At 40.6% G+C, this 12031-nt stretch overlaps 2 protein-coding genes across 2 annotated transcripts in view; both read right to left on the bottom strand.

Moving 5' to 3' along the window:
- Positions 1-12031, bottom strand: part of LOC136310688 (ATP-dependent translocase ABCB1-like) — a 147040-nt gene that overhangs the window by 46935 nt on the left and 88074 nt on the right. Inside the window, 6 exon segments of the mRNA XM_066239531.1 lie at positions 5347-5453; positions 8547-8615; positions 8618-8681; positions 9396-9456; positions 9662-9768; positions 10785-10946. Coding sequence (XP_066095628.1) covers positions 5347-5453; positions 8547-8615; positions 8618-8681; positions 9396-9456; positions 9662-9768; positions 10785-10946 — 570 coding nt within the window.
- ABCB4 (ATP binding cassette subfamily B member 4) overlaps positions 1-12031 on the bottom strand; it is a 237629-nt gene that overhangs the window by 221953 nt on the left and 3645 nt on the right. The gene's annotated exons all lie outside the window — the stretch shown is intronic.

Here is a 12031-nt window from a genome sequence, read left to right as displayed (position 1 = left end):
AGAGAAATTAAGGAAACAACCCCTTCACTATTGCAACAACAACAAAAATATAGTACCTAGGAGTAAATTTAACCAAGGATGTAAAAGACTTGTACTAAAAAAATAAGACACTGAAAAAAGAAATCAAGGAAGATATAAACCAAGCAAGTAGAAGCATGTACCGTGTTCATGGATAGGAAGAAGAAACATCATTAAATGTCTATATTACTCAAAGCAATCTATAAATTCAATGCAATTGCTATTAAAATACCATTGGCATACTTCAAAGATATAGAACAAGTATTCCAAAAATTCATATGAAACCAAAAAAGAACATGAATAGCCTCAGCAATCTTGAAAATAAAGAATAAAGCGGGAGGTATCACACTTCCTGATATCAAGTTATACTACAAGGCCATTCTAATCAAAATAGCTTGGTACTGGCATAAGAACAGGCATACAGATCAATGGAACAGAACAGAGAACCCAGAAATAAACCCATGCCTTTATGGTCAATTGATATTGGACAATGGAAGTAAGAGTATACAGTAGAGTAAACACAGACTCTCTAATAAATGGTGCTGGGAAAAATTGGACAGGTGCATGCAAAAAAATGAAACTAGACCACTAACTTACACCATTCACAAAAATAAACTCAAAATGGATAAAAGACTTAAAAGTAAGTCAAGAAACCATAAATATTGTGGAAGAAAACATAGACAGTAAACTCTGATATCTCTCATAGTAATATTTTTGCCAATTTATCTCCATGGGTAAGCAAAATAAAGGTCTAAATAAGCAAATGGGACTATGTCAAACTAAAAAAGTTTTGCACAGTAAAAGACACCACAAACAAAATAAAAAGACAACCCACACAATGGAAGAACATATTTGCTAACATGTCTGATAAGGGGTTAATAACCAAAATTTATAAAGAATTTGTAAAACTCAACATCAGGACAGTAAACAATCCAATTAAAAATGGGCAAGAGAAGTGAATAGACACTTCTCCAAAGAGGACATACAGCCTGACCAGGTGGTGGTGCAGTGGATAGACTGTCGGACTGGCACGCAGAGGACCCAGGTTCGAGACCCCGAGGTAGCCAGCTTGAGCGCAGGCTCATCTGGTTTGAGCAAAAGCTCACCAGCTTGGACCCAAGGTTGCTGGCTCGAGCAAGGAGTTACTCAGTCTGCTGAGGGCCCGCAGTCAAGGCACATATGAGAAAGCAATCAATGAACAACTAATGTGTCCCAACGAAAAACTGATGATTGCCTGACCTGTGGTGGTGCAGTGGATAAAGCGTCGACCTGGAAATGCTGAGGTTGCCGGTTCAAAACCCTGGGCTTGCCTGGTCAAGGCACATATGGGAGTTGATGCTTTCAGCTCCTCCCCACCTTCTCTCTCTCTCTCTCTCTCCCTCTCTGTCTCTTTCTCTCTCCTCTCTAAAATGAATTAAAAAAAGAAAAAAAAAAGAAAAACTGATGATTGATGCTTCTCATCTCTCTCCATTCCTGTCTATCTGTCCCTATCTATCCCTCTCTCTGTCCCTGTAAAAAAAAAAAAAAAAAAAAAGAGGACATACAGATGGCCAGTAGGCATATGAAAAAATGTTCAAGGTCACTAATCATCAGAGAAATGCAAATTAAAACCACAATGAGATACCACCTTACACCTGTCAGAATGGCACTCATTAACAAAACAACACATGATAGATGCTGGCGAGGATGTGGAGAAAAGGGAATCCTCCTGCACTGCTGGTGGAAATGCAGACTGGTGCTGCCACTGTGGAAAACAGTATGGTGTTTCCTCAAAAAATTAGAAATGAAACTGCCTTTTGACCCAGTTATGCCACTTTTAGGAATATATCCTAAGAATACCAAATCACTGATTCAAAAGAAGATATGCACCCCCATGTTTATGGCAGCATTGTTTACAAAGGCCAAGATCTGGAAATAGCCAAGTGTCCATCAGTGGACGAGTGGATTAAAAAGCCATGGTCCATATACACAATGGAATACTACGTGACTGTGAAAAAGAAGGAAATCTTACGTTTTGCGACAGCATGGACGGACCTGGAGATTATTATGCTAAGTAAAATAAGCGAGGCAGAGAAAGAAATATATCATATGATCTCACTTATATGTGGATTCTAATGAACAAAGTGAACTGAGGAACAGAATAGAGGCAGAGGCAGGGTCACAGGGTCTAGAGCAGTGGTCCCCAACCCCCGGGCCACAGACCGATAACGGTCTGTGGGCCATTTGGTACTGGTCCGCAGAGAAAGAATAAATAACTTACATTATTTCAATTTTATTTATATTTAAGTCTGAACAATGTTTTATTTTAAAAAATGACCAGATTCCCTCTGTTACATCTGTCTAAGACTCACTCTTTTATTTTTATTTTTTGTATTTTTCTGAGGTTGGAAACAGGAGGCAGTCAGACAGACTCCTGCATGCGCCTGACCGGGATCCACCCGGCATGCCCACCAAGGGATGATTCTCTGCCCATCTGGGGTGTTGCTCTGTTGCAATCAGAGCCATTCTAGTGTCTCAGGCAGAGGCCACAGAGCCATCCTCAGTGCCCTGGCCAACTTTGCTCCAATGGAGCCTTGGCTGCGGGAGGGGAAGAGAGAGACAGAGAGGAAGGAGAGGGGGAGGGGTGGAGAAGCAGATGGGTGCTTCTCCTGTGTGCCCTGGCCAGGAATCAAACCTGGGACTCCCGCACGCCAGGCCGACACTCTACCATTGAGCCAACCAGCCAGGGCCCTAAGACTCACTCTTGACGCTTGTCTCGGTCACGTGATACACTTATTCATCTCATCTTAAAGGCTGGTCCATGAAAATATTTTCTGACATTAAACCGGTCTGTGGCCCAAAAAAGGTTGGGGACCACCTGGTCTACAGGGACAGCTGTCAGAGGGAAGGGGGATGATGGGATGGGATCAGAGAAGGTGAAGGGATTAGTGAAATTATATATACATAACACAGAGATACAGATAACAGGACAGCAAATCCCAGAGGGAAGGGCGGAGGGAATTAGGGGAAGGGGGCAAATGGGGTGGGGAGTGAGGGTATTATATTGAGTGGGACACTTGAATCCATGTTAACAAAATATATGAAAATTAATACATATTAAAAATAAAAAAGCCAAAGCCTAGGAGAAAGACAGGTTAGGGAAGAAGGCTTACTGAGAATTTTGTATACAACTCTCTCCACCCCTCAATGATATATAACTTTCTGCATCTGGGAGGAAGAAAGTAAGTAACTGAGAAAGAATGGCATAAGCTATAACTGTGTGGCCATGTCAGGCCACATCCAGGGGGAAGGGCAACAGAACTCTCATCCTCAATGAGTTTGGGGGTACAGTGCTCCCCTCTCCTTCCAGAGCGCCGGGCAGTGGCAGGTTACAGACGACACCTGCCACACAGTGGTTGGCGAAAGCCAAGTGGAAGTGCATCAAGAGAGGAGAGGCCCCACTAACAGCCCCGAGTCGCCTACAGAATCAGAGACGTGGAGGAAACCAACCCCATCTCCAGTGTGCTCCCAAGCAGCGTGTTGGGCACTATTGAGATAGAGGGAAGGAGCAGGTGCAAAGAGCACAAGTGAAGAACCAACTCTTCTACATGATCCTGATAAAGGGGCCAGCCAGGTTGGCCTATGAAACTGAAGGCCAGAGAGGCCACACACCCCCTGGTTGACAGCATGAGGTCCTCCACAGTGCACTGCAATGTTGCACCCTCTGTTAACAGATGGCCACGCAGAGAGGAGGACATGGAGAATTAGATTATTTGAGTTTAAGCCCCAAATTACTAAAACGGTTGCATTTACTTGGAAATGACCAGATTAAGGTTTCTGCTATTAGAATGAATGAAATATGAAATACTTTGCTCACTACAGCAATACTGCTGTTCTTATATTAGAGACAATATAACAAAGGAGAGCTATCTGTTGTTACATGCTTCTTCCTCTAACACTATACATATGGTGTCTCATTAAGTCCTCATGACCACCCTATAATTATCACTTTACAGACAGAACTGAGATTTAGAGTCTGCTAAGTCGCCAGAGGTCACAGTTCTAAGGTGGTACAGCTGAAACAGGAATCTGGGTGTGGGAGAATCCTTACCAGGATGGGAACGCAGAGCCTGAGACCGCATTACCCACGGAGCTCCCTCCTGCTGTTTCTAAATGAGGGGCTGGGCATTCTAGCATTAGGCTTGCTGCCATGTCTACACTTCTGAGGCCCTAGAATTCATAGCCTTGGTTCTTACTTCTTTTTACCAGACACCATCTCCACGCATCATCATGCTACAAAGGTACTGCTTTAACCAATCCCAGGCTCTCAAGGTTAAGGGGTCAGGTCAACGCCTTCCTCCCTCCAAACTCCATATGCAACCTCACCCTCAGCAACCTTTACTTTTTCCCAACTCCTACGGCATTGCGAATTGGTATGGCAATCTTGGCTAGAGCTAGTATGTCACATCTATTTATAGTATGGACAAATGAGACCCTAAGTACTTAGAGTTCAGTCTTTTTCTTTTGTACCTCCTACCCAATATCCACAGCAATGTTCTAGTAACTATATTAATACATGCTTACAAAATGTTATATAAAGAGACCTATTTATTTATTTATTTATTCATTTTTAGAGAAGAGAGAGACAGAGAGGGAGAGAGAGGAGAGACAGAGAGAGAGAAGGGGGGAGGAGCTGGAAGCATCAACTCCCATATGTGCCTTGACCAGGCAAGCCCAGGGTTTTGAACCGGCGACCTCAGCATTTCCAGGTCGGTGCTTTATCCACTGTGCCACCACAGGTCAGGCTAAAGAGACCTATTTAGAAGTCTGTCTTAATAAATTACGTGGCTAATTATTTATTCATTCAATATACGATTGAGTGTTTGTACCTGCCTTGCGCAGGCGTGCAAACTTAGTCACATTATCTCTTTTATAATCATCTAAAGGCAGTTAATAACCTTATTCTGCAGATAAGGAAATTTAGGCTTAGACAGTCTCAATTAGCTTATTTGCCCAAGGATACAAAATTAAAACCTAGTTCAATTTGTACTCGGTCTAGGTCTAACGAGTCTCATCCAGCCTTACTAATCTCTTGGAATACATAATTCCTTTACTCTGTTTCCTCCGATCTCATCACTATTTCAGCTGGGGACATAACAGTGAAGAGGAGGAGGCAACCGAGGGAGCTGGAGGACGTAAAACATTTTTTTAAATATCCAAATCAACTTGGCCCAGGTTAATATAGGAGCAATTCTACTAAAAAGCAAATTGCATAGATGTTTACATATTCCTATAGTTGAATAACGATGTATTTCTCAAAATTAAGAAAGTGAAAAGGTAGACATTTACCTGAAGAAAGTATGTAATAAAAGAAATAATTCCAAGGACTAGAAACAACAGTGAGAACAAATTACTGTTCTGTCGTTTTGTTTCAGGATCTTCATCTCTGGTAAAAACTTGTTAAGAAAATAATTAAAGCGTTTTCAATTCAATCACTGAAGAAGTCATTCAGGTTAAGATGCATTTCCTTCTGGCACAGTATTCTAGGTGGGGTGGGGTGTGGGGAAGGTCAAGAGAGCTTTTGTATACAGGGGTCAGAGTGGCTTCTTCGATTAATCTCAAACTTAAAAGATATATGTATATTCCCCTTCTTAGAGGCCAGTGGTCCATCATTCCCAAATCGGCCCAACACTTGCTCTGCTCATACTCCCTCCGGGAGTAATGAGTGCCAAAGTGCCACGCCTACCAGGTGAAGGGGAATTGAGAATGAATGCTCTCTTCCTCCTTTGGTGGGGAACTGCATTGTATGGCAAATCAATGTCTTATACATTGGACATTTCAAATTGTCCCAAGGTGTCTGGAGACGAATCCGCTGACGTGATTTTGGTGAGCCCGAGAGAGGTGTCTGTTCACTCAGAGCAATAAAAGAAAGGTGTTTCTGTGACCCAGCCTTCCTTGTAGGATGGCCGGTCAGAAAGCCAGTAGGAACCACCGCCCGCTGACCCAGCACCACACATGGAGACATCTCCAGATGGTCAGAAGAACTAATGGGGTGTGCTGGGCTCTAGGAACACTGCAGAGAATAACGACTCTACGGGGAAAGGAGCAAACATCAGCCTAAACAGTGGGCCAAATCAGTGTTATGACACGGCCACATTCTTAACCCAATGCAGTCAACTTTATTCTTTGTAAAGGAAAAAAGCTCTTCAGAAAAAATTAAATGGGCCCTGGCCGGTTGGCTCAGCAGTAGAGTATTGGCCTAGTGTGTAAAAGTCCCAGGTTTGATTCCCAGTCAGGGCACACAAGAAGAAGTGACCATCTGCTTCTCTAACCCTCTCCTTCCCCTTCTCTCTCTCTCTCTCTCTCTCTCTCTCTCTCTCTCTCTCTCTCTTCCACTCCTGTAGCCACGGCTCCAATGGTTTGAGCAAGTTGGTCCCTGGCACTGAGGATTGCTTAATGGCCTCACCTCAGGCACTGAAATAGCTCGGTTTGAGCAATGAAGCAGCAGCCCAGATGGGTAGAGCATCACCCTTGTAGGGAGCTTGCTGGGTGGATCCTGGTCAGGGAGCATGTAGAAGACTGTCTCTCTGCTTCCTACCTCTCATTTAATTAAAAAAAATTAAAAATAGACTAAAAAAAAGAAAGAATTAAATAAATTTTTCCTGATTAGTCATTCCACCAAAAATAATAGCTACCAATCAGTGAGCTCTTACTCTGTGCCCAGCATTATTTGAAGAGAATTTATTTATGCTATTCCTTTTATCCTCATAACTACTTCCTGAGGTTTATTTTAACATCACTATTTTACACAGAGGAAAACTGAAGCACAGAGAGGTTAATTAACTTGTTCAAGGTAACATAGCTAAGCAAGTGATGATCCAAGGCAGGGGTAGTCAACCTTTTTATACCTACTGCACACTTTTGTATCTCTGTTAGTAGCGAAATTTTCTAACCGCCCACCAGTTCCACAGTAATGGTGATTTATAAAGTAGAGAAGTAACTTTACTTTATAAAATTTATAAAGCAGAGTTACAGCAAGTTAAAGCATATAATAATAATTACTTACCAAGTACTTTATGTCAGATTTCGCTAAGTTTGGCAGAATAAATCTTTATAAAACAATTTACGATAGTTAAATCTATCTTTTTATTTATACTTTGGTTGCTCTACTACCACCCACCATGAAAGCTAGAATGTCCACTAGTGGGTGGTAGGGACCAGGTTGACTACCACTGATCCCAGGATATAAACCCAAGCAATCTAACCTAGAGCCCACAACCTTAAACTCTGTATCACAAACCTTCAATGAAGCAGATGGCTGGCTGCCTACCTAATATCTAGGAACTAATATGTCAGTCCTGGACCACCTGCTTTTAGATCTATTGCTACAGAAGGAATGAGAAAAACGACAAATCCTCACGTGGAGTTTTTCTTATACACAGCTGAACCCATTCCAAACTAATCCAATTCCATATTTTTCTAATGATGCCACTGTCTGCCTTTCTGCCTGCTAGACAAATGTGAGAAGAGGAATTGGCAAAATATGGGCTACCAGTCAAATGTTTATGTAAAGTTTTAACATGACTGCTTTTGCACTACATTGCCTAAGTCAAATTAATTGCCACAGAGACCATATGGCCTTCAAAGCCTAAAATATTTACTATATTACCCTTTATAGAAAACTTTTGCTAACCCCTGACCTAGAACATTGCTCCATATGATCAGACACTGTCTCCTTCTTGCTACTTTTTCTGCCCCTAGAACAGTAGCTGGCACAAGGCAGACACTGAAAAAAAAATTTTTTTTTGAATGAATACATTGAATACATGATATCAACCTGAAATGAGTTAGCCAAGCATTAGAACACCTGAATATTGATGGCGTCTTTTGATAGAATCACAAGTTAGTGTTTCGCTTATGTTTTATGTCGTTAGTGATCAATCTTTTTTTCTACAGTTTCCGTAGAGTAGGGCAAGGGTATCCTCAAGTTGTTGTCTTTATGTCACTAAACAGAAAGCATTTTGCCTGGATTGTAACTTTATTGTTTAAAATGCCATCATTAAAAGCAGGTGCAACCAGCATATGGAAGCTGTTCAATCTGCCTGCATCTTAACACGTGATATGGACATCTTATTAAGGCAGCAGGCTAGGCCGGCTCACGTCCTGATGTGTGTACATGTCAGAGAACAGCTCCCCTCAAGCCAGCTGGACAATGCATGAGGAACCTCTCTGCACAGTGGTGACATGACAGCTCATTAGGTTTACTTGGAGCAGTGATGGCAGGTAAGGGACAGTCACCTAGTCAGTTTTGCTGACTACTTCAGGGACCTAGTCTGCTGGGCGTTAGTAGAAACTGACTGCTAGGACAAACGCAGATTCAGGAAATTAGCTTTCCTATCACAGACCAGATTCCTATTCTTACATTGTTAGGTTGCTTAGTCTCAGATGAAGGTATGTGTTTCTTGTGGCTTTTGTATACAGTTATAAACACAAACAATTCATTCTTTAGTCAAGACTCATCAGTAAATTCAAAAAGTAAACATAAACACTTACCCCTATGATCTTTGAAAATATTACTGAAAATGCTGGTTGCAGGCCTCCATTGATAATGGCACAAAATAAGGCCATTCGGTTATATTCAACTTCAGAATTCTCCAAAAGCCAACTGGAGGTACATTTTCACCCTGGAAAACACAAAATATTACAACAGGCTAGTTAGAAAAAGAATTGATACTTGATTGATGAACAATTCTTCCATATGCACAAACATTTTTAATGACTATAACTAATTCTTGTTCTTTCATGTATTGATGGCTCTTTATGTTAAAAAATTAAGCACTGACAGATTCCGTTACATTCCTCCTCTATTTTTAAAGAAATAAATGTTTCCACAAATGCAATATTTAGAACATGACAAGAATATTTTCAATGGGAATAAAATAGAAATGTGTGTATTTGAAGATCCATTATAATCTGTCTCTTTCCACAATAAATTTCAGTTCTAAAATTCATGACCTATGAGTTATCATTCATAAAGTCTAAATTGAGTCTAAAATGTTGAGATTTTGGTTTGTGGAACGCTCTGGGGGATAGGACAGGAGGATTCTGGGTAACCCTTTTTTGTTCCCACTCCTACCCCAGCCCTTGCCCCAAATTCTCCTCCGTACCAAGGCCTCTTTTCCATTAAGCCAGTGGTTCTCAATCTTTCTAATGCCGTGACCCCACAATACAGTTCCTCATGTTGCGGTGACCCCAAACCAAAAAATAATTTTGGTGGCTACTTCATAACTGTAATTTTGCTACAGTTATGATTCAGAATGTAAATACCTGATATGCATTATGTATTTTCCGATGGCTTTAGGCGACTCCGCCGGGGTCACGACCCACAGGTTGAGAACCCCTGCATTAAGCTTTTGGTCTTGGCCTTGTGGTGCAGGGATACTCTTGTCAGTTGATTTTCTTTTTTTTTAAAAAAAAAATTTTTTTTTAATTTATTCTTTTTAGAGAGGAGTGGGGGGGGGAGAGAGAGAGAGAGAAGGGGGAGGAGCAGGAAGCATCAACTCCCATATGTGCCTTGACCAGGCAAGCCAGGGTTTTGAACCGGCAACCTCAGTGTTTCCAGGTTGACACTTTATCCACTGCGCCACCACAGGTCAGGCCTGATTTTCTTATTAGACTGGATTCTGACTCTTTTGGAGACATTTCCAAGGCATTTCTTTCATTTTTAGATTCATCACTTTTGTTTTCTAATTCAATTTCATTTCCTCTTGTCTATAAATAAAATATACGCATAAGGTGGTTAGGCTCAACTAACCAATGAAAATTAATCACTTTCAAGGGTGTCAAGGAAAATAGTAATCTGAGTAAATATATAGGAAAGGATAAAGTTAAACAGCCATTTCTTTTTTTTTGTACTATATTTGAAAATTAAAACCACTAAATAAGAAAACCCTATGCTGATAACCCACTAAATATGCTGGAATAACATAGCATCCACTGCATGGAACTGATCTAATCGTCACCATTCTGTGGGTGTTTGGGCTCAGTCATGTCTGCTTTGAACGAGTGCTGTCAACAGAAACAAGGTACAAGCCATACTATGAGCCACAGTGGCTATTTAAAATTTTCTCAGTGGCCACATTAAAAAGTATAAGAGATGTAAAACCAATATTTTTTAAAGATTTTATTTATTCATTTTAGAGAGGAGAGAGAGAAAGAAAAAGAGAGAGAGAAGGGGGAGGACCAGGAAGCATCAACTTCCATATGTGCCTTGACCAGGCAAGCCCAGGGTTTCAAACCAGCAACCTCAGCATTCCAGGTCGACACTTTATTTACCGCTCCACCACAGGTCTGACAGAATTTTTCTAAGTATGCATTTTATTTAACCTAATGTATCTAAGACATGAGCATTTCAACATGCACAAATTTATTGAGATAGTTGCATTCTTTTCTTGGACTAGGTATTCAGAATGTGGCATGCATTTTCTACTTAAAAACACTTCAATTCAGATTAACCGCTATTGTGCTCAACAGCCATCTGTGACTGCTATGGTATATATAGTTCATCTTCAAACCTTTGAAAACTTAAATTTTCTCTAATTATCCTTCTTTATTTTTTTGCCTTTAAAAAGAAGATAAAATATCAAACACACTGATTTAATCCTGAATCCCTCAGTATTGTTTATCTTGTCAAAATAATCAAGTCAACTAACATTTATTATAGCACTAAACACAGCAAAATAGCTATACCTGAGATACTTTAGGAAAACTCTCAACTTAGACTGTACCTGCATTGTGACAAATTTGAAATAAATGCCTTTCTCTCTCATGAGTTCATCATGATTTCCCTTCTCCACAATGATTCCATCATCCAAACCAGTGATGACATCAGCATTACGAACTGTAGACAACTGATGAGCTATCACAATGGTGGTCCGGCCTTCTCTGGCCTTAAAGAGAAAAAAAAATTGACTTTTGGAAGGCAGCTATGCTAACCACTATACCACCAACGCAAAAATTGACTTTTGAACATAGGAAAAATTTTACGCAAAAATTCATGCACTCAACTTGTATTTACTGAGTATCAATGCCTTGGACATTGTAAAGCCATCTAAACTATATAAGGTAGTCTCTGGCTTTAATAAATGTATAGTCAACTGACAACAGTTTAAATGGTATTTTATAATAGAGATATAAATATGATAGTCACATATTAATATCATGTACACCTCTAAATATTTCACTTAACCTCCATTAGCCTAAGTTTACAGTAATAATCAGTGGCTCAGACAAAGTAAAGATCCTACAGCCCAGGCACTGGCCAATCAGAGCAGACACAGAGCAGTGTGTCACACTGTTGCACACCAGCTAGCAATCAGTCCTGGGAATCAAAATGTACGATTTCACAGGATATTTGAGTGATCATGATGGACAATAAGTAGGAGACGACACAGGCCTAGACTTTGGCATTACATTAGTCTGAGTTCATATCTTAGTTCTGCCATTTATGAATTCCAAATCGTATAACCTGTGTGAGGCTCACTTTATTCATACATAAAATGGGGATAATATAATAGTACTCATTTTTTAGAGTAATTAAGGTAACTAAATAAAATAATGCACATGAAGGATTGTGACATACACACAGGAAGTAGTAAATAAATGACACTTATGCCTAGGTGGAAGCAGTAATGGAAACACTAAGGAGCTATGTAAATGTTCTTAAATGTCAATCATTTTTATTTTATAATTTTTAAAAATTTTTTATTTTATTTAGTGAGAAGATGGGGAGGCAGAGACAGACTCTCGCATGCACCCCATCCGGGAACCACATCCATCATGCCTACTAGAGTGATTTTCTGCCCATCTGGGGCCCTTACTCCGTTGCAGCAGGAGCCATTTTTCAGTGCCTGAGGCAGAGGCCCTGAAGCCATCCTCAGACCTGGGGCCAACTCACTCATTTGAGCCATGGCTGCAGGAGAAAATAGAGAAAGAGAGAAAGAGACAGACACAGAGAGAGAGAAGGCAGAGGAGA

The sequence above is a fragment of the Saccopteryx bilineata genome, chromosome 7, assembly GCF_036850765.1.
Source record: "Saccopteryx bilineata isolate mSacBil1 chromosome 7, mSacBil1_pri_phased_curated, whole genome shotgun sequence".
Lineage (NCBI taxonomy): Eukaryota > Metazoa > Chordata > Mammalia > Chiroptera > Emballonuridae > Saccopteryx > Saccopteryx bilineata.
The sequence above is the reverse complement of the archived record's forward strand: the minus strand, read 5'-3'. Positions and strand labels throughout refer to the sequence as shown.